General features: G+C 42.3%; 1 protein-coding gene across 8 annotated transcripts in view; it reads left to right on the top strand.

The window, feature by feature from the left end:
- Positions 1 to 21,765, top strand: part of LOC118361204 (girdin-like) — an 89,325-nt gene that overhangs the window by 28,671 nt on the left and 38,889 nt on the right. For 7 of the 8 annotated variants that reach the window (XM_052475321.1, XM_052475302.1, XM_052475301.1 and 4 more), the window contains exons 4-8: positions 4,798 to 4,867; positions 12,895 to 12,953; positions 14,194 to 14,277; positions 14,564 to 14,704; positions 16,336 to 16,505. In XM_052475321.1, coding sequence (XP_052331281.1) covers positions 4,798 to 4,867; positions 12,895 to 12,953; positions 14,194 to 14,277; positions 14,564 to 14,704; positions 16,336 to 16,505 — 524 coding nt within the window. Of the gene's footprint in view, positions 1 to 4,797; positions 4,868 to 5,487; positions 6,010 to 12,894; positions 12,954 to 14,193; positions 14,278 to 14,563; positions 14,705 to 16,335; positions 16,506 to 21,765 lie in introns of those variants that run through there. The other variant, XM_052475325.1, reaches the window with a different exon arrangement.

Below are 21,765 nucleotides of genomic sequence, written 5' to 3'. Positions count from 1 at the left end.
AACATGGGTAGCTTGAAAACAAAGGGACTACAAAAAACCGCAGTGGCTGCCGTATAACATGAAATTAAATTTAAAACAGAACTTCAACAAGAATGCATAGTCCAGCAGCATATATCAAAATTAAGTGACATAGCTACTTGAGACTGGTTACCAATCTGATGATAATGATTGCATTTTTTTCACCCATGTTTTTCTTTAAGAAGATTAGTCTATCTACATTTTCTGGAATGAATGTAAGTGGATCAGCATCCAGGGGAATATAGTCCACTTCCCTGTATGAGGTCACCACCTCCTCGATGACCTTGACCTTTGACTTGGTTCCCTGCTCCTGGGTCGTGAACAACTCACCAAAAAGCCCAGCCATGGCAGACTTCTTTTCTGGAGGAGAACCCCTTTCATCTGCCTTCTCTGGAGAGGGGTTGGCGCCTGTGGTATCTGTGGCTTGACCCTGCAGAATTCAATTATATGAAAATCTCTGAAGTGGCTTAAAGATATGATTTGTTGTTTGAAATGTATATTAGACACAAGACTTTAATTGTTAACCTACTAATAAACGAAATGTCACATTAACGAAATAAATACAATACCCGTTGTATATTGGTCACAATCTCTGCTGTGAGTTCATTGTAGACTCTCAGACGAGCAGCAGCATCCAGGTGTAGCAGGGACTTGAACCGGGGGTCCAAAGCGGTGCTCTTGTGTAAGAAGTCTTGGACACCATATCTATGCTCCAGGTTAACTCTGATAGCAGTCTTGACGTCCCTTACTGTGAGTTTATCTTCATCAGATGCCACCATTGATTTCAGGATCATTGTTTACATAGGACCATGGAAACTGATGGAATGCTCTCGGTGCATCTCAGTGTTGTTGACTGTGTTGAGAGGTTTGCACACTTTGATAACTTCCTCTGCTAGTCTTATGTCATTCTTCCTCACAGCTTGAAACTGCAACTTTCTGCTCAAGGTATCTCTCAACCATGTCATGGCTTGAATTCCATCTAGCAGGGACATCTTGGATTAGTTTGTTGTTTGGCAGCTCCAGCATCTCCTGTTTTGTCTTGAAAACATGTGCAGGAGTTGTGCTTTTATCAAAGAAGGATACCACCTTCCTGATCTTTGCTAGGAGGCGAGAGATTGGATTCACCGACATTGCTTTTTGAGATGCTATATTAAGGATGATTTGCTCACATTACATCTGTGGCCCCAATCCAGCTGGTGCACCTGCTTTTACAATATTTCTAGCGTTGTCAGTGGTCACAGGAATCATTACATTATCCCCCTCCAATTTCCACAAGGTAACTACTACCCTTAGCTCCTACCCCAAGACATCAAGGGGATGTCCAGGTTTTCTTAACAGCTTTTACCCCCAAGCCGTAAGACTCCTGAACAGCTAACCAAATGGCTTCTGCGTTGACTGTTATTTTATTGTTGCGCTATAATATATATATATATATATTTTTTTGTCATTTGTATTTATTTGTTTACTTCAGTTTATTTAGTAAATACTTAACACGTATTAGTAAGCATTTCATTGTATTCAGCATATGTGACAAATAACAACATGTATTTGGTAGTTATCCAAGGCCATAGTTGCTGTCTTGGGATCTGACTCAGCAGTCAGCACCTTATGCCACAAAATGATTGTGGTGGGATAGCATTTGATGGCAAATCACATGTTATTCCATTCGATCTATTCTATTCTGGAAGCATGGGGGAAAAAATGTGAAGGTACTCCCTTCCTGTGGTGTTAGCCATATAATCATCCATCCACCCTTCACCAGCATAGCAGCAGTACAGGGTGGAGCAGCAGCTTGACACTCATCCTGACTGACACACAAAACCATGGCAACCGTGTAAAATTCTCACTTTGTAACCCCTGGAAACGAATGACCTTGAGCCCTCCGTCCCCTGGCGCTCGTTAGTGTGACCGGCATCTACCACACGTCTGAGGTTAGGGGTGCTGTGGATAGGGAGAGTGTGTCTGGTGGCTGAAGCATCAGTATTTTGTCCACTCTTGTCTGTTTTTCCTCGTGCCATGTTATGCATATCATATAGGGCTACAACTGTAAATCTCGCTCAAAAGACGAGCCTATTATTGACCAGATGTGACCAATGGACAAAATAATTTCCACCTTGGGCCTCACGAGTGGCACAGTGTTCTAAGGCAGTCCTAGCAGCGTCTCTACAGATCCGGGTCCGATCCCGGAATGTGTCGCAGTAGGCTGCGACTGGGAGGCGGCGCACAGCTGGCCCTGCGTATTCTGGGTTTGTGGATGGAACAAGGACATCCAAGCCGGCCAAACCATCACACTTTAGCACTGTTCTTACCTTGAATGCAGAGAGTGTGCAAATCTGTCATCAAGGGGTGACTATTTGAAGAATCTGTAATATATAAAATATATCTTGATTTGTTTAACACTTTTTCTTTTTGTTTACTACATGATTCCATATGTTTTTTCATAGTTTTGCGTAAACTATTATTCTACAATGTAAAAAATTAAGAAAAAGCCTGGACTGAGTAGGTCTCCAAACTTTTGACTGGTAGTGTGTGTGTGTGTGTGTGTGTGTGTGTGTGTGTGAAATGTCAGAATAAAGTGACTTACATTCATAAAATAAAGTAGTGATCCTAACGTAAGACAGGGAATTTTTACTAGGATTGAATGTCCGGAATTGTGAAACTGAGTTTAAATGTATTTGGTTAAGGTGTATGTAAACTTCCGACTTCAACTGTGTATGTATGTGTGTGTGTGTGTGTGTGTGTGTGTACCCAGCCACGTTTCATCTTCAATGCCCTTTCCCTTTTTTGCCCCACTGCATGTACACGCAGTGGGGCAAAAAAGGGCAAGGGCATTGAAGATGAAACGTGGCTGGGTCTTTCAGCATGACAATGATTCCAAACTCACCGCCCAGACAACGGAGTGGCTTCGTAAGCATTTCAAGGTCTTGGAGTGGCCTAGCCAGTCTCCAGATCTCAACCCCATAGAAAATCTTTGGAGGGAGTTGAAAGTCCGTGTTGCCCAGCAACAGCCACAAAACATCACTGCTCTAGAGGAGATCTGCATGGAGGAATGGGCCAAAATACCAGCAACAGTGTGTGAACCTTTTTGAAGACTTACAGAAAATGTTTCACCTCTGTCATTGCCAACAAAGGGTATATAACAAAGTATTGAGAAACTTTTGTTATTGACCAAATATTTATTTTCCACCATAATTTGCAAATACAATTCATTAAAAATCCTACAATGTGATTTTCTGGATTTTTCTTCTTCTCATTTTGTCTGTCATAGTTGAAGTGTACCTATGATGAGAATTACAGGCCTCTTGTCTTTTTAAGTGGGAGAACTTGCACAATTGGTGGCTGACTAAATACTTTTTTGCCCCACTGTATACACACACACACACAGATATGCATATATACACTCTCGCTCGCTCCACCGATCAAAAGTTTTAAAACACCTACTCATTCAAGAATTGTTATATTTTATTTTTGCTCGCTGGACAAATGACAAGGTCAGGCCACCGCCCCACCTACTTTAATGGTTACTTTGGGTTGGAGTTCTTTGGCTGAAGTCCCGAGATAGGCTTTAATTACTATTAATTATGCTTACACTGTAAGCAAGTTCATTATCCAAGGTGGCCAGTCAGTCTGGCAGTCTGTTAGAGATTACACAGGCCCTAGAACAGCACTGCCCACGCGTCTCATTCCAGTCCCACCAGTTCAACAGACTTCTTCACTACTGAATAAATAGTTAAAGCTGTTTAATGGAAGGTCTCCCTCATTTAGTGAGTACTTGGCTTTTTACATAATAGATGAAGATTGTGTGTGTGTGTGTGTGTGTGTGTGCACAGAGGTGTTAATAAATCAGTTTAAACCCGCACAGACCTCTAATACAGAAAGCTGAAGAGGTATGTATGCTTAGAAGTGCAGAACATTTTACATCGAATGTAAGCATAATGATTATGGCTCTCGATTGCAGGGACAGGGTTTCGGGTGTTTGAAAAATGCTAAATTCACCAACTTCGGGGAATGGCAGTCTAGCTCTCCTCCAACCCCCCCAGCCATCCTCACGTACTTTGTGCCCCCTCAGATCGTTGGGGTGCATGTCACCCCTATGGGTGGAGAATTGACCAGTCGGCATGACTGGCTGCCTGTCAGAGTACCAGCAGTAGCATGTTGGTGTAGTACTGAACTAGGAGGAGCAGGAGATGAGCAGCTGTAGTTGTCTCGTCAGCTGACGGCAGCTTTTGTGCTGTCTGTGTGTTTGTACTCCTATGTGCTCATTTCACGTATGTATGTGAGCTTTAAGTGTGGGCATCCTGTTTTCATGATTGAAAAAAAATCACATGAATAACCTGTGTAGTGAAAGGGGGATTTGAGATTTACAACCTACAGAAAGACCAAGGTCACCATTGTCACATGACAGCCAAGAGCACAGTCGGCACAGACACAGGACATGTGACATCATCAAAAGATGCTATATGAGACTTCTGCTTTGTCCATTGTTGGACAAATTGATACTCTTTTATATAACATCCCCATTGGGCTTCCCTCTGCCTGTACGGTCTCTGTACACGGCCTGCCTGAAACTCTCTAGTCTAGCCTATAGCTATCGCGTTGGGAGGGGGTTTCATGCATGAATCTGCAGTGATCCTTTAAAGATTCCTTCTCCATGAAGTCACTACTCATTCTGATGTTCAGTGAAAACAATATGCACACTTGTCAGGATGTATGAAATCCTGTGAACATCTGTAATAACTGATACTGTAATAATGCGTATTTGATGTTTTGTTCTTCCAGGAGACCCTCCAGCAGCTGGTGGCGATGCCTCTCCCCAACGTGCTGGTGCTGGGCAGGAACCCTCTCAGTGGTACGTCCTTCATCTGACTGACCTGCCAACAATGCAAACTGTTACACACTGTTACATGTCATGGCTGATCAGTGTGTAATACACACTCTGTTACACTGGGATATGATGTGCTTTTTAAACCCTTTATAACTTCATTATTATGCAACGTACGTGTAGGTTGTTTGCATTTCACATTCCCCTTTTATCTTGAAATCAGTTTTCCTTGTGTGTAGATTTGATTTCCCCCGGCTAGAATTAGTCTTGGTTCTCTCAATATTGGCTGGTGAAATAAAATGAAGATCAAACCAGCCATTGATTGTATTGTCAAAATACAGGGATTTGGGAAACACTATGCTGGTTTATTGAATCTTGAATTGTTCTGCTACTGTGAAACATAGCTAGTATCTGCGTCTCGAGTGAAGACCTAGACAACACAGCCATGAAATTCAATACTCATATGTGCAAAGTATTATCAGACCAACTCAAAGTCCTGAACCGAAACATGTGGCATTCCAGTCTCTTTCCAGTGACCTTTGACCCTGGTGGTGTGCAGCGGTGCTGGTATCTGGGGCCATCTGAAAGTGATTGACCATGTGGGTTTTATTATGCAGTCATTAAGGCTCAATGGGGTATGGGCCTATTATCAGTACTATGGGAATCCACCCCAGGCTCTGATTATTAACCCACTCTGTGCTCAACACCACAAAACCCCACTCCTCTGAGCCCACTAACTAACTCATCTGGTCCCCCACCCCAGACTGTCGTGACTTCCACACTGAATATCACTTTGACTCAGTCTGACCCAGCTTCAAAATGGAAAGCACTTTGACCAGCTAGAACATAATGTGCTCATCTCCTGTTCAATGTGGACAGTCATGCCCTGTCTGTGTCTTTCTAGTGAAACTACTTCTCCTTGGGTGCAACGATCAAGCCTTTCTTTCAGAGACTGGACATGGGTGTCCGTTGCCTGCCACGTGGAGAGCAGTTTCTACCTACTTTGTATTGCTGACATTGTACGATTCTATTGTGGTCGTTTAGATGCCAGAGTAGTGTCTCTTTTCAGGAACAATGGCAACCGTATGGAGATATGTGCTCGTCAGGTGGAGAGGTGGAGGCAGAGCAGAGTGGCAGTCATCAGCAACGCTGTGTGGAGTTGTGGGAAGGTCAGGAAACCTGAAGTCACATTTAGAAACCTGAAGATGCACCTGGGGCCTCATTTATAACCATTACATAAATTGAACACTAAATATCTGTGTGCGCCATATCTGAAAAGACTGCAAAAATATTGAGATTGATAAACTTGGCGCACGCCATACATGTGTTTATGAATTATACCTGCCGTAAAAGAAAGTGCAAGCGTGAACAAGCATTATAACTGCATCTGAAAAATGCCCATCATTCACCTTTTATGGGGACAATAACACCCTTATTTGCTGTATGGATTGGAAGTATTGGAATTAGACCAAGACGGTATCTAAAGGAAAATGTAATGGCAATCTTTATCAAATGTCAAGTTACAAATGTCAAGTGACATTTGCTTTATCTGACTGTTTCTGAAGGTCAAAAGATATAGCAAATTGTTGTGGACCAGTAAACAGATCGTTTGAATGCAATCATGTTTTGCTTTCACTTCTTCCCGAACCTAAATATTCTACACTGCCCACACACTCTGAAACATTGTCTACTCTGGGGGGAAAAAATAAACAACAGTAGACCTACGTACAGTGGTAGCCTACACATTTCAACGCAAAATATTAACATCATGTTCACCTGTTAATCTTATGAACTGTGCTCCCTGTCGGATGCAAAGAGCAAAAACTTGAAATGACTGAAGTCTGTCTAATAGGCCCAATTTAAATGAGATGCGTGCATGGTAATTTGTTGTGTAGCCACGTTGGGAATATGAGCTCCACTGTCTCAGCACAAGGATACTACTTTTGCCTGCAATGTAATACTTCAACCAATAGAAACTGCGTACACGTGGTCTAAAGTTTGCGGGAGGATAAGCACATTCTCACTTCAAGCTCAGTTTTTATAAATGGCAAGTTTTGCGTGAATGGGCACACGCATACGCACAAAATATGCTATGTTTATAAATGAGGCCCTTGGGGAAATAAGTGATTTATAAAATCAGTTTCAGTCGGAAGTGAAATTAGCAAACGTATGGTATTTTATCAGATGAACCATGAGTTGTCCCTGACTCACGTTATAGACGTATATAATGAATAACAATTATTGGGCCAATTGACAAAATACACTGACGGTACAAAACATTAGTAACACCTGCTCTTTCCATGACATAGACTGACCAGGTGAAAGCTATGATCCCTTATTGATGTCACTTGTTAAAGAAAGGTTTTTAAGCCTTGAGTCAATTGAGACATGGATTGTGTATGTGTGCCTTTCAGAGGGTGATTGGCAAGACAAAAGATTAAAGTGCCTATGAATGGGATGTGGTAGTAGGTGCTGGGCGCACTGGTTTGAGTCTGTCAAGAACTGTGACGCTGCTGAGTTTTTCACCTGTATGCCCCAGCGTATGCCTGTATGCCCCACTGAGGCCTTGTGCCCAAGCTCCCTGGTAGGATCCCCCCCAGGTTCCTGTGAACAATGGCTGGACAGGAAGTGTTGCAGCAATGAGGGGTAAGTCACTGTCTGTGCGCCACTGTGAGTTTCCTGCCAGGAAGAGCGGAGTGTAGCGACCGAGGAAAGGAGCCACACTAGGCGCATACAGCACTATCATAACAAAGCCTGCAGAGCCAGGGCTTCTGAAGGGAAATTTCCATCTATTTTAAACCACCCCCCCTCTCCTCTTGCTCTCTTTCTCATTCTCTCGCCACATCTTGCTCTCTCCCCCATCTCTCTCTTTCTCTCGCATGCTCGCTCGCCATGCTTGGTTCAGTCAGCTTCTTAAATTATTCATCCAGTGCCTGCCTGCTCCTTTATCTTCAGCGCTCAAGAAGATTTGCCTTTCTAAATCACTGTACAGGCTTCTGTGTGTAGGCTCTACTGTGTGTGTATGAATCCTTCTTAAGGCTTTCAGTTTGAAGAAAAAGCATTTAGAAGGCATTCGCAACAGCTGGCCTTGTGTACTCAGAATAGAATCCAGAACGGACTACTCTCATATTCCCTAAAGGACCACACACACCACACAGATTGTCGATCTGCTGCTTGTTCGGTGTGGTGTGTTAGAGACCACCCGCTGATGGACATCCCGACTGCCAACATTTTTGCGCAATTCTACATGAAGAATGGTTGGCAAATTATGGCCTGCAATCTGTTCAGAGGTGCTAAGTACTCTTGGCCGACAAAAGCTATTGTATGTCCTAGCCTTTATAGATGTTGTTTAGCTTTGATGGGCCTCAACATTTTCTAATCGTCGTCAGTTCCGTCCATATCCTATCTATCAGAATATTATCTTGAGTTATTCATTGCGACCTTAACACCTTTTTTATATGAATAGACTTGGGCATTTTGACATGTCCCTCTGTCACTGTCTAGGAAGATCTTTAACCCCAACATTTCTCCAAGTTTTCACGATTATGAAGAAACACCTAGTTATTTTGTTACTTTGACAGTCATTAATGAATATTATTTTGTGTGATTAATGATTTTTAATTTCAAGGTCAACCCTGTTACTTAACTCTTGTTTTAATATGGTGAATTTCTCCCCCCTAAAGAAACATTGAACATCATAATGTAAGGTTGTGAATATAGGCCAGTAGTTATTTTTCTTACTGATGGTGCTTCAGTCTGGGCCACAAACATTGTTAGTTTAGCTGAGACCTGTGTTTTGATCCTCTGGATGTCCTGTAAGGATTCCAGATGGCATAGGATGAATCTGGTCTTCAAGGATGTTGTCATTAGGATGAGTGAAACACTGATGTCACTATGAGTTGTTTATTAGCCACAGATATAAGCCAGCTCAGCGGAAGTGTTACAGGTGATCATTTTTGTCGTGGATTTTATAATCAGTTGACTTGACACTATAGCAGTACATTTAACACCAAATGCCCCTTAGAAGCATTATTGTGTTGTATACAGTGCATTTAGAAAGTATTCAGACCACTTGACTTTTTCCACATGTTATGTTATAGTCTTATTCTAAAATTAATTCAATTGTCCCCCCCCTCATCAATTTACACACACTTGCCCCATAACGACCAAGCAAAACTGAAATATCACAATTACATACGTACACAGACCCTTTACTCAGTACTTTGCTGAAGCACTTTTGGCAGCGATTACAGCCTCAAGTCTTCTTGGGTATGACACTACCGTACAAGCTTTGCACACCTGTATTTGGGGAGTTTCTTCCATTCTTCTCTGGAGATCCTCTTGAGCTCTGTCAGATTGGATGGGATGTGTCGCTGCACAGCTATTTTCAGGTCTCTCCAGAGATTTTAGATCGGGTTTAAGTCCGGGCTCTGGCTGGGCCATTCAAGGACAGACTTGTCCCGAAGCCACTCCTGCATTGTCTGAAAAATAATCCCCCAGCATGCTGCTGCCACCACCATGCTTCACCATAGGGATGGTGCCAGGTCTCCTCCAGACGTGAATCTTGGCATTCAGGCCAAAGAGTTCAATCTTGGTTTCATTAGACCAGAGAATCTTGTTTCTCATGGTCTGGGATAGAGGTCGACCGATTGATCGGAATTGCTGATTAATTAGGGCTGATTTCAAGTTCTCATAACAATCGGTAATCTGCATTTTTGGACACCGATTGTGGCTGATTTTTAAAATAAAAAATAAAAATGTAGTATTTTTATTTTCTTTTACACCTTTATTTAACTAGGCAAATCAGTTAAGAACACCTTATTTTCAATGACGGCCTAGGAACGGTGGGTTAACTGCCTCGTTCAGGGGCAGAACGACAGATATTTTTTACCTTGTCAGCTCGGGGATTCGATCTTGCAATCTTCTGGTTACTAATCCAACCCTCTAACCACCTGCCTTACATTGCACTCCGCGAGGAGACTGCGTGGCAGGTTGACTACCTGTTACTCGAGTGCAGCAAGAAGCCAAGGTAAGTTGCTTGCTAGCATTAAACTTTTTTTTTTTTTTTTTTAAATCAGCCGTAACATAATCACTAGTTAACTATACATGGTTGATGATATTACTATTTTATCTAGCGTGTCCTGCATTGCATACAATCGATGCTGTGCCTGTTAATTTCTCATCGAATCACAGCCTACTTCACCAAACGGGTGGTGATTTAACAAGCTCATTTGCGAAAAGGCACTGTCGTTGCACCAATGTGTACCTAACCATAAACATCAATGCCTTTAAAAATACACAAGTATATATTTTTAAACCTGCATATTTAGTTAAGATTTCCTGCTAACATGACTTTCTTTTAACTAGGGAAAATGTGTCACTTCTCTCGCATTCTGTGCAAGCAGAGTCGGGGTATATGCAGCAGTTTGGGCTGCCTGGCTCGTTGCGAACTGTGTGAAGACCATTTATTCCTAACAAAGCCTGTAATTAATTTGCCAGAATTGTACATAATTATGACATAACATTGAAGGTTGTACAATGTAACAGCAATATTTAGACTTAGGGATGCCACCCGTTAGGTAAAATACGGAACGGTTCTGTATTTCACTGAAAGAATAAACATTTTGGTTTCGAAATGATCGTTTCTGGATTTTACCATATTAATGACCTAAGGCTTGTATTTCTGTGTGTTATTAAGTTAATAAAGGTTAAATAAAATAAAAAAAGTATTGAGCTGTTTATGACTTCAAGCCTATCAACTCCCGAGATTAGGCTCGTGTAACCGATGTGAAATGGTTAGCGTGGTGCGCGCTAATAGCGTTTCAATTGGTGACGGCACTCGCTCTGAGACCTTGAAGTAGTTATTCCCCTTGCTCTGCAAGGGCCGCGCCATTTGTGGAGCAATGGATAACGATGCTTCAAGTGTGGCTGTTTTTGACGTGTTCCTGGTTCGAGCCCAGGTAGGGGCGAGGAGAGGGACGGAAGCTATACTGCTATACTGCTATACTGTTACACTGGCAACACTAAAGTGCCTATAAGAACATCCAATAGTCAAAGGTATATGAAATACAAATGGTATAGAGTGAAATAGTCCTATTATTCCTATAATAACCTCAACCTAAAACTTCATACCAGGGAATATTGAAGACTCATGTTAAAAGGAACCACCAGCTTTCATATGTTCTCATGTTCTGAGCAAGGAACTTAAACGTTAGCTTTCTTACATGGCACATATTGCACTTTTACTTCTCCAACACTTTGTTTTTGCATTATTTAAACCAAATTGAACATGTTTCATTATTTATTTGGCTAAATTGATTTTATTGATGTATTATATTAAGTTAAAATAAGTGTTCATTCAGTATTGTTGTAATTGTCATTATTACAAATAAATACATAGAATTTGTCCGATTTAAATCGGTATCGGCTTTTTTTGGTTCTCAAATAATCGGTCGATCTCTAGTCTGGGAGTCTTTGGGTTCCTTTTGGCAAACTCCAAGCGGACTGTCGTGCCATTTTACTTAGGAGTTGCTTCCGTCTGGCCACTCTACCATAAAGGTCTGATTGGTGGAGTGCTGCAGAGATGGTTGTCCTTCTGGAATTTTTATCCCATCTCCCCAGAGGAACTCTGGAGCTCTGTCAAAGTGACCATTGTGTTCTTGTTCACCTCCCCGACCAAAGACCCTTCTCCCCGATTGCTCAATTTTGCCCCTGGCCAGCTCAAGGAAGAGTATTGTTGGTTCCAAACTTGTTCCATATAAGTTTGATTGATGCCACTGGGTTCTTGGGGAACTTCAATATTGCAGACATTTTTTGTTACCTTTCCCCAGATCTGTGCCTCGACACAATCCTGTCTCGAAGCTCAACGAACAATTCCTTCAACCTCATGGGTTGGTTTTTGCTCTGACATCCACTGTCAACTGTGGGAACTTATAGACAGGTGTGTGCCTTTCCAAATCATGTCAAATAATTTGAATTTACCAAAGGTGGACTCCAATCATGTTGTGGAAACATCTCAAGGATAATCAATGGAAACCGAATGCACCTGAGCTCAATTTAGATTCTAATAGTAAAGGGTCAGATTACTTATGTAAATTAGGTGTTTCTGTTCTTTTTTTTATGCATTTGCAAAAAAAATACTGTTTTTGTTTGTCATTATGTGGTATTGTGTGTGGATTTGAGATGGGGAAAACAATTTGATCTATTTTAGAATGTGGCTGTAACGTAATGTCGAAAAAGTCAAGTGTACTGAATACTTTCCGAATGCACTGGAGGCTACATTCAATAGTTCAACCTTCCAAACCCTCTACCTCTACTGTCACTACACACCCACATGGAGGAAACGAATGCACCATAACATACACTAAGAACAAAATATTGCCATTTGATATTATGGCTGTCCATGAAGATGTTGTACCTACTGGTGGAGATTTACAGTAGTTGTTATTGCTGTGTGGCCCGTTTTTTCTGAATAGACATGCCTTGTTGTCAAAGCCTGTTAGTAATCTGTGTTTATGTCCTTGGGGCTGATGAGCTGGCTGCAGGCAGGCAGGCAGGCAGGCAGGCAGGCAGGCAGGCAGGCAGGCAGGCAGGCAGGCAGGCAGGCAGGCAGGCAGGCCCACCAACCGGCTCATTATTTTACAATTCTACAGATGACCTCAACCTTGTTGAGCTTCCTAGCAGCTGTGTAATCATTTCCTCTACATGTGGCTTGGCATCATACCGTACCTAGCTGATTGGATGCTGAAAATTACAGTACAATCTTTCTGGTTAAGGACCTCACATTATAAGCATGCAATAGAAGGTTTGCATGTATGTAATAGGGTTACTTGAATGGCTCATCTAAGGATGCTACAGCCCTATCTGTGTGACCGGGCCGGGGACAGATATCTTTTTTGCAAAATGATACAGCAAAAGCTTATGGAATTTGGTTGTGATTTATGAAATGAATTTGAAACGAGGCAAAATGTCAGGGACAAGAGCTACAGTCAATGAAAATATGTATGGTAGTAAAATCAATGGTAGTAAAACACTATTTGACAATCTGTCTGCAGAGCAAGGTCTGGAGGAGATGAGGAAGCTGTTGTTGCTGTTGCTTGGCTGTGCTGTCCAGGTAAGTCCTACTGTACACTCATCATCTACTGTCAATAGTCTACCATTTACCATTTCCTGTAGGATTAACACTCACTCTTCTATTGATTTGAGTAGCTCTTACTCACTACTTCCTGACCATCAATAACCTTCGGCTCTATTGTTCAGACGAGTGTTAACACAACTACAGTTGTATGAGTAAAATGAGTCATTCTCACTCAGACTAGCATTCACTTCCTCTTCCTCAGCAGAGTTGGCACTATGACAGGTGGTCTGTCTTCTGTCCTGGCAGCAGGCCAGAGAAGGGTCAGAGGGTGTGTCTGCTCAATGGGAGGCTCTGTATGCCCTGACCCGACCCTTGTCTCTGTCTTTGCCCTGGGCCTGGCTGGAGTAGCACTGATGATGCGTCATACTTAACCCCTGGCCAGAGAGACGCTAACCTCAGTCATTCTCGTTCACACTTAGCTCACTGTTTTAGGGAGTTGACCTAGGATACTTCTTCAAGGACTCCTGATAGGGAAATATGTGTGAAGTCAGTGTTGATTTAAATGTTGTTTTGTAGATCATAATTGTTAGGTGACACTGTTCTATTACAGGGTAACTTGATTTTTAGCTGAATTCCTGATGGGGTTTTAGTCTTGTTTGACCAAAAAATGAAAATCCCCCTTTTTTGTTTTGCAAAAAAAACTTTGGTGGGGAAGTCAGTTGCGGGTCAGTTATGGCCTGCGGGCCACCTGTTGCTGACCCCTGATCTACATATTCCTTCACAGGCATTTTTCCTCAAAGCCAACCAATCAGAACCCAGGCCATTCTCTTGTTAAGACCATGTAATAATTCAATGCTGAAGCATTCAAAAAATAAACTAATGGGACCGGCGCCATTGATAACTACTAGTGCCGTAGCTAACTAGTAAAGCTAGTTCCATGAATTGGAAAGAGTTACGAGATATTAGAACCCTGTTGTCTTAACCTTGTAATCTTCAATCTCAACGTTAGCTAGCTGGCTAGACATTTTTTTTTTCTGGCATACGCATAAAATGCATTTTTCACCATCCTGATATCTGTTTCAGAATGCTTGTCTTCTGCCTAGGCAGCGTAGCTACAATATTTTAACTGCTCCCTTGGTTGATTGAGTGGTAGAACCTCCCTGGTGTCTTCATCTTCAACCTAGCCTGTGTTTAGGAAGCTGACCTCGCAAAGACCTCTCTAATTCCACTCTCCAGACTGTCATCCAAACCCCAAACCGCCTCCTTTTGTTTGCAGTGTGAGAAGAAAGAAGAGTACATCGAGAGGATCCAGACGCTAGACTTTGACACAAAAGCTGCCATAGCATCTCACATCCAAGAGGTATGAGAGACCGATGTATAGATATATCTTTATATCTCATTTTGTGAAGGCATCCAGTTCAAACATAAACCCTTGCGTCTTGTGTGTCTGTTTTGGGCCAGCTATTTGTAAAAGGAAACTTTAGTTATTGTAGGACGGATCTGTGAGCTTTTCAGCCACATTTATGTCACTGCCCTCCACAGCAGTTTGATTCAAAGTAAATTAGTTTGCTTACCATTGCTTTCAACACATTTGTTCTGTGTATTGGCTGGCAGAGTGTGACTACGCTAATGCTGTTGTTTTGAAGGTGACCCACAACCAGGAGAATGTTGTGGACCTACAGTGGCTGGAGGGGGGTGACCTGCCCCCAGAGGACCTGGACTCCTTCTCCAGGAACATGGCCTTCCATCTCAAACGCCTAGTGGACGAGAGAGACGACCAGCTGGAGGTACATGTCTGAAACCGGGCACATTGTTGCCTTATTAATTCCACTCAAGTGGTTAGAGCGTTGGGCCAGTAACCGAAAGGTTGCTAGATCGAATCCCAGAGCTGACAAGGTACAAATCTGTTCTGCTCCTGAACAAGTCAGTTAACCCATTGTTCCTAGGCCGTCATTGTAAATAAGAATTTGTTCTTAACTGACTTGCCTAGTTAAATAAAGGTAAAATAAAATGTTGTCTCAATGAGTTTAACGGCCTGTATAGAGTCTGTATGGTGCTATGGTGTCTGCATTTTTATGGCGTGTGCATCAGTTTGTGTGTATGGTTGGGGTGTGTGTGAATTGAACCCAGAGTAGTCTGAATGAGGACAGCCCACCCGTACAGTTGCCAAAGCCTGGTAGAGCAGCAGTCCCAGCATCCTATGGGCTAGGAGGGCAGGGAGAAGGAGGTGGGATTATAAGGATCTCCACTGGAGGCTAGACACTCTTCATTAAAAGCCCATTTCATTGCGTAGCCACTGGGTTATGAACGGACGATGAGAGAGAGAGGAGGGATGATATGTTGTCACAGGCCATTTTAAACCAATGCCTTTTGCTACTATTATCTCCGAACCCAGCCTAATATACCCTTGTGTGCCGATACTTGAGCCTTAACTGCATTAGTACTGGGCTTTTCATTATGTTTGGGGTTTCCATCTAAGTGACTGATCCTGGTGGCTAGGTGCTGCTTCTCCTCCTCTGAGGTCCGTCCTAATCAGAGCCATCTCCCTAAGCTCACACCTCCTAGACTGAGCAGACAGAACAGCAGGAGTGCCTGACGCAATATAGGTACTACTGTTCAATAACAAGGTGTCACGGTAGACTATATATAGACTGCAATCCACACGGTCAGTATACTCAATCTTCAATACCCTGTCTGACAACTGCTTTGTCTTTCATTATGATCAATGATCTAACACTGTTGAAAGCAATTTGATGAGAGCCTTGTTTTCACCCATCCAAATCTGTTAAGATTACTTGGGCTGGTCATTTCAAGTAAGTAAGGAGGGAGGGATACATGTGTTAAATATAGAAGATGAGTGTAGGATACATGATCAGGGTCCTGGTCTGTGTGTTGTCTACAGGTATGCAAGCTTGTTCCTTTTTGGCAATATTTGCCATTTTGATCTTAAATTATTGAGATCATTGAGGGGTGTGAAAAGAGCTTCTCTCTCTGTGTGATCACTAAATAATGGTGTATGTTTCTCATATTGAAATTATTGACTGAGCACAGAATGCATGCGTAACACTTTGTATTCAGGATATTTCTGGGCAATTTGACTTTAGTGCCTTATTTTAAACAGGATGCATGTTTTGAAGTATTTGTATTCTGTACCGGCGCCCTTCTTTTCACTCTCTCAATTAGGTTAGTATTGTGGAGTAATTACAATGTTGATCCGTCCTCAGTTTGCCTCTAACCCTGTGTGGTATCACGATACTACTCTGTTTTATGAAACTTGGCCATCGTTAGTCATATTTTGGTGTAGTGACAACCCCACTCTGAAAATAGTCAGTTTACACAGAGAATGTTTTGTCACCACCTTGGGCCTTCACCAGTTTGCATCCCTGGTCTAACTGTTATGGTGTTGCGTGTCCTCCAGACCATTGTGGAGCTGACCCAGGAGAGGGACTGTGGACTGTACTCTCCTCCGCCCCTCTTTGCCCAGTCGCCCAACGACTCGCCTAGCTTGCGCCGCACAGAGAGCCGCCAGCACCTGTCTGTGGAGCTGGCCGACGCCAAGGCCAAGATTAGACGCCTGCGCCAGGAGCTGTAAGTACCCTCATTTGGCCTTTCTCCAGCTCCATTGGCCCTTTTTAGTAAGTCTGTGGTAGACTGCAAACACTGTTGGACCTCCCAGGATCTCTTAACACATCATAGGTTCTCACAAGTTCTATATGCTTTGTACAAGTATCCTAAGAGTATTGTTGGTGCCTCGTGTAGTCTAGCAGAGTGTCTCTAAATGTGACACTCTGCATTCATCTACTGCTGTCTCGTGACTGCCTAGTAATGGAAAACAACCCAGTACGGTGTGTCATTGGAGCTAGGAACCGTGACTCAGCTCTGTCTTTGAGTATCCCATTCTCTGTTCACCAGTTCATGGAGCACTCTAATACTGACCGGAGAGAACCGCAAAAGCAGGACGCTAATTACGGAACTTAAAAGTTTTATGTCAGCGATATTGTTAAATTAAGAATACATTTCCTCTTGCCTCTCAGTAGGAAACAAATGGTTCTACACTACTGTTCTGATGCCGTAGTGCTAGACCTTCATTGTTGTCATAAATAATTGAACTTCCTCTTCAGAGTCCATTAACCCTGGGCAGAGACAAAGGCCAGTGGTCAGTTTATCAAAGGGAGGGATTTTTACGAGAAGCATTCTCTGTTTCAGACGGAAGTGTTTTCTAGGATGCAAAAAACTGAGGTGCTGACTCTGGAATCTCTTAAACAAGTCCATCATAACATTAAAGTGGTTTGTCCAGTGATACGGTTGGGGTTTTGTAATGCAGGCTTCTTAGTGCTGGGTCAAACCGGTTTTGAGGTACACTACATTAACAAAAGTATGTGGACACCTCATCAACTTTCATTCCAAAATCATGGGCATAAATATGGAGTTGGTCCTCTCCTTTGCTGCTATAACAGCCTCCACTCCTCTGGGAAGGCTTTCCATTAGATGTTGGAACATTGCTACGGGGATTTGCTTCCATTCAGCCATGAGTATTAGTGAGGTTGGTCACTGATGTTTGGCGATTTTAGACCTGGCTCGCAATTCCAATTCATCCCAAAGGTGTTTGATGGGGTTGAGGTCAGGGCTCTGTGCAGGCAAGTCAAGTTCTTCCACACTGATATCGACAAAACATTTCTGTGTGGACCTCAGTTTGTGCATGACGGTATTGTCATACCTTCCCCAAACTGTTGCACAGATTTGTCTAGAATGTCTTTGTATGCTGTAACTTTAAGACTGCCCCTTCACTAGAACTAAGGGGCCACCAAACTTTACAGTTGTGACTATGAATTCGGGCAGGTCTTCGTCTGACATCCACCAAACCCAGATTTGTCCGTTGGACTGCCAGATGCTGAAGTATGATTCATCACTCCAGAGATCTTGTTTCCACTGTGCTAGAGTCCAATGGTGGTGTGCTTTACGCCACTCCAACACTTGGCATTGTGCATGGTGATCTTAGGCTTGTGTGCGGCTGCTTGGCCATCGAAACCCATTTTATGATGCTCCCGACAAACAGTTATTGTGCTGACGTTGCTTCCAGGGGCAGTTTGGAACAATGTAGTGAGGGTTGCAACAGAGGACAGACAATTTTTACACGCCTCAGCACTCAGCGCTCCCGTTCTGTGAGCTTGTGAGGCCTACCACTTTGCGGCTGAGCTGTTGTTGCTCCTAGATGTTTCTACTTCACAATAACAGTACTTACAGTTGACTGGGGCAGCTCTAGCATGGCAGAAATCTGACAAACTGATTTGGATGGGTGGCATCCTATGACTGTGCCATGTTGAAAGTCACGGAGCTCTTCAGTAATGCCATTCTACTGCCAATGTTTGTCTATGGCGACTGTGTGCTCGATTTTATACACCTGTCAGCAACGGTCAAAAGTTTGGGGTCACTTAGAAATGTCCTTGTTTTTGAAGGAAAAAACACTTTAGTTTTTGTTCCATTTTAAAACAAGACACTAATGTACTTGTTCTCTTGCTCAGTTGTGCACAGGGGCCTCCCACTCCTCTTTCTATTCTGGTTAGTGCCAGTTTGCGCTGTTCTGTAAAGGTAGTAGTACACAGCGTTGTTTGAGATCTTCAGTTTCTTGGCAATTTCTCACATGGAATAAATAGCCTTCAAGTCTCCGAACAAGAACAGACTGACGAATTTCAGAAGAAAGTGCTTTGTTTCTGGCCATTTTGAGCCTGTGATCGAACCCACAAATGCTGATGCTCCAGATACTCAACTAGTCTAAAGAAGGCCAGTTGTATTGCTGACCTGAGCCCTAGGACCATGCCCCAGGACTACCTGACATGATGACTCCTTGCTGTCCCCAGTCCACCTGGCCATGCTGCTGCTCCAGTTTCAACTGTTCTGCCTTACTATTATTCGACCATGCTGGTCATTTATGAACATTTGAACATCTTGGCCATCTGGCACAGCCAGAAGAGGACTGGCCACCCCACATAGCCTGGTTCCTCTCTAGGTTTCTTCCTAGGTTTTGGCCTTTCTAGGGAGTTTTTCCTAGCCACCGTGCTTCTACACCTGCATTGCTTGCTGTTTGGGGTTTTAGGCTGGGTTTCTGTACAGCACTTTGAGATATCAGCTGATGTACGCAGGGCTATATAAATAAATCCATTTGATTTTGATTTGATTTCTTTAATTGGCACAACAGTTTTCAGCTGTGCTAACATAATTGCAAAAGGGTTTTCTAATGATCAATTAGCCTTTTAAAAATGAGCTTGGATTAGATAACACAACGTGCCATTGGCACACATGAGTGATGGTTGTTGATAATGGGCCTCTGTACACCTATGTGTATATATTCCATAAAAAAATCCAGCTACAATAGTCATTTACAACATTAACCATGTCTACGCTGTATTTCTGATCAATTTGATGATATTTTAATGTACAAAAACAAGGACATTTCTTATTTGATTTATTTCACCTTTATTTAACCAGGTAGGCTAGTTGAGAACAAGTTCTCATTTGCAACTGCGACCTGGCCAAGATAAAGCATAGCAGTGTGAACAGACAACGACACAGAGTTACACATGGAGTAAACAATAAACAAGTCAATAACATAGTAGAAAAAAATCATCTATATACATTGTGTGCAAAAGGTATGAGTGAGGCAGGCAATAACGAGGTAGGCAATAAATAGGCCATAGGAGTGAATAATTACAATTTAGCAGATTAACACTGGAATGATAAATGATCAGATGAACATGTGCAGGTAGAGATACTGGTGTGCAAAAGAGCAGAAAAATAAATAAAATAAAAACAGTATGGGGATGAGGTAGGTAAATTGGGTGGGCTATATACCGATGGACTATGTACAGCTGCAGCGATCGGTTAGCTGCTCAGATAGCAGATGTTTAAAGTTGGTTAGGGAGATAAGTCTCCAACTAAGTGACCCCAAACTTTTGAACTGTAGTATGTATGTATATTTTTTTATATATATATCACACACGCACGCACAATACCATTCAAAAGTTGGGACACCTACTCATTCATGAGTTGTCTTTATTTTTTACTATTTTCTCTTTTGTAGAATAATAGTTTAGACATCAAAACTATGAAATAACATATAGAATCATGTAGTCACCAATAAAGCGTTAACCTCTCTGGGATATTTGGGACGGTAGCGTCCCACCACGCCAACAGCCAGTGAAAGTGCAGGGCGCCAAATTCAAAACAACAAAAATCTCATAATTAAAATTCCTCAAGCATACAAGTATTTTACACCATTTTAAAGATAAAATTCTCGTTAATCCAGCTACAGTGTCTGATTTCAAAAAGGCTTTACAGCGAAAGCACCACAAACGATTGTTAGGTCACCACCAAGTCACAGAAAAACACAGCCATTTTTCCAGCCAAAGAGAGGAGTCACAAAAATGCAGAAATATAGATTAAATTAATCACTAACCTTTGATCTTCATCAGATGACACTCATAGGACTTCATGTTACACAATACATGTATGTTTTGTTCGATAAAGTGCATATTTATATTCAAAAATCTCATTCTACATTGGCGCGTAATGTTCAGTAGTTCCAAAACATGCAGTGATTTTGCAGAGAGCCACATCAATTCACAGAAATACTCATAATAAACATTGATAAAAGATAGTTATTATACATGGAACTTAAGATCCACTTCTCCTTAATGCAACCGCTGTGTCAGATTTAAAAAAATGTTTACGGAAAAAACACACCGTGCAATTATCCGAGTACGGCGCTCAGAGACAGCCAAAGAGATCCCTCATGTTGTGTGGTCAACATTAGTCAGAAATAGCATTATAAATATTCACTTACCTTTGATCTTAATCCGAATGCACTCCCAGCAATCCCAGTTCCACAATAAATGTTTGATTTGTTTGATAAACTTCCTTTGTTAGGGCGTTTGGTGAACAAATCCAAACGCGCGTGCAAGTCCAGACGAAAGGTCGGACGAAAAGTCCAAAAAGTTATATTACAGGTTCATAGAAACATGTCAAACGAAGTATAGAATCAATCTTTAGGATGTTTTTAACATATATCTTCAATAATGTTCCAACAAGAGAATTCCTTTGTCTGTAGAAAAGCAATGGAACGCAAGCTAAGTTCTGGTGTATCGCCAAACCATCTCAGTTGGTTTGAGGTTGGGTGTTTGTGGAGGCCAGGTCATCTGATGCAGCACTCCTACTTGGTCAAACAGCCTGGAGCAGTTTTGGGTCATTGTCCTGTTGAAAAACAAATGATAGTCCCACTAAGCGTCCACCAAATGGGATGGTGTGTCGCTGCAGAATGCTGTGGAAACCATGCTGGTTAAGTGTGCCTTGAATTCTAAATAAAACACTGACATTGTCACCAGCAAAGAACCATCACAACTCCTCATCTGTTCTTCATACTTGTGGAGATCATTCATTCACCTACTCTGCATCTCACAAAGACATGGCAGATGGAACCAAAATCTAAAATTTGGACTCATCAGACCAAAGGACAGATTTCCACTGGTCTAATGTCCATTGCTGGTGTTTCTTGGCCCAAGCAAGCTTCTTATTATTGGTGTTCTTTAGTAGTGGTTTCTTTGCAGCAATTCGACCATGAATGCCTGATTTCACAGTCTCCTCTGAACAGTTGATATTGATGTGTCTGTTACTTGAACTCTGTTACTTGCAGCACACTTTATTTGGGCTGCAATTTCTGAGGTGCAGTAAACTCTAATGAACCTGTCCTCTGCAGCAGATGTAACTCTGGGTCTTCCTTTCCTGTGGTGGTTCTCATGAGAACCAGTTTCATCATAGCGCTTGATGGTTTTTGCAACTGCACTTAAAGAAACAT

The sequence above is a fragment of the Oncorhynchus keta genome, chromosome 2 (assembly GCF_023373465.1).
Source record: "Oncorhynchus keta strain PuntledgeMale-10-30-2019 chromosome 2, Oket_V2, whole genome shotgun sequence".
NCBI lineage: Eukaryota > Metazoa > Chordata > Actinopteri > Salmoniformes > Salmonidae > Oncorhynchus > Oncorhynchus keta.
This window is presented reverse-complemented; position numbering and strand designations above follow the sequence as displayed.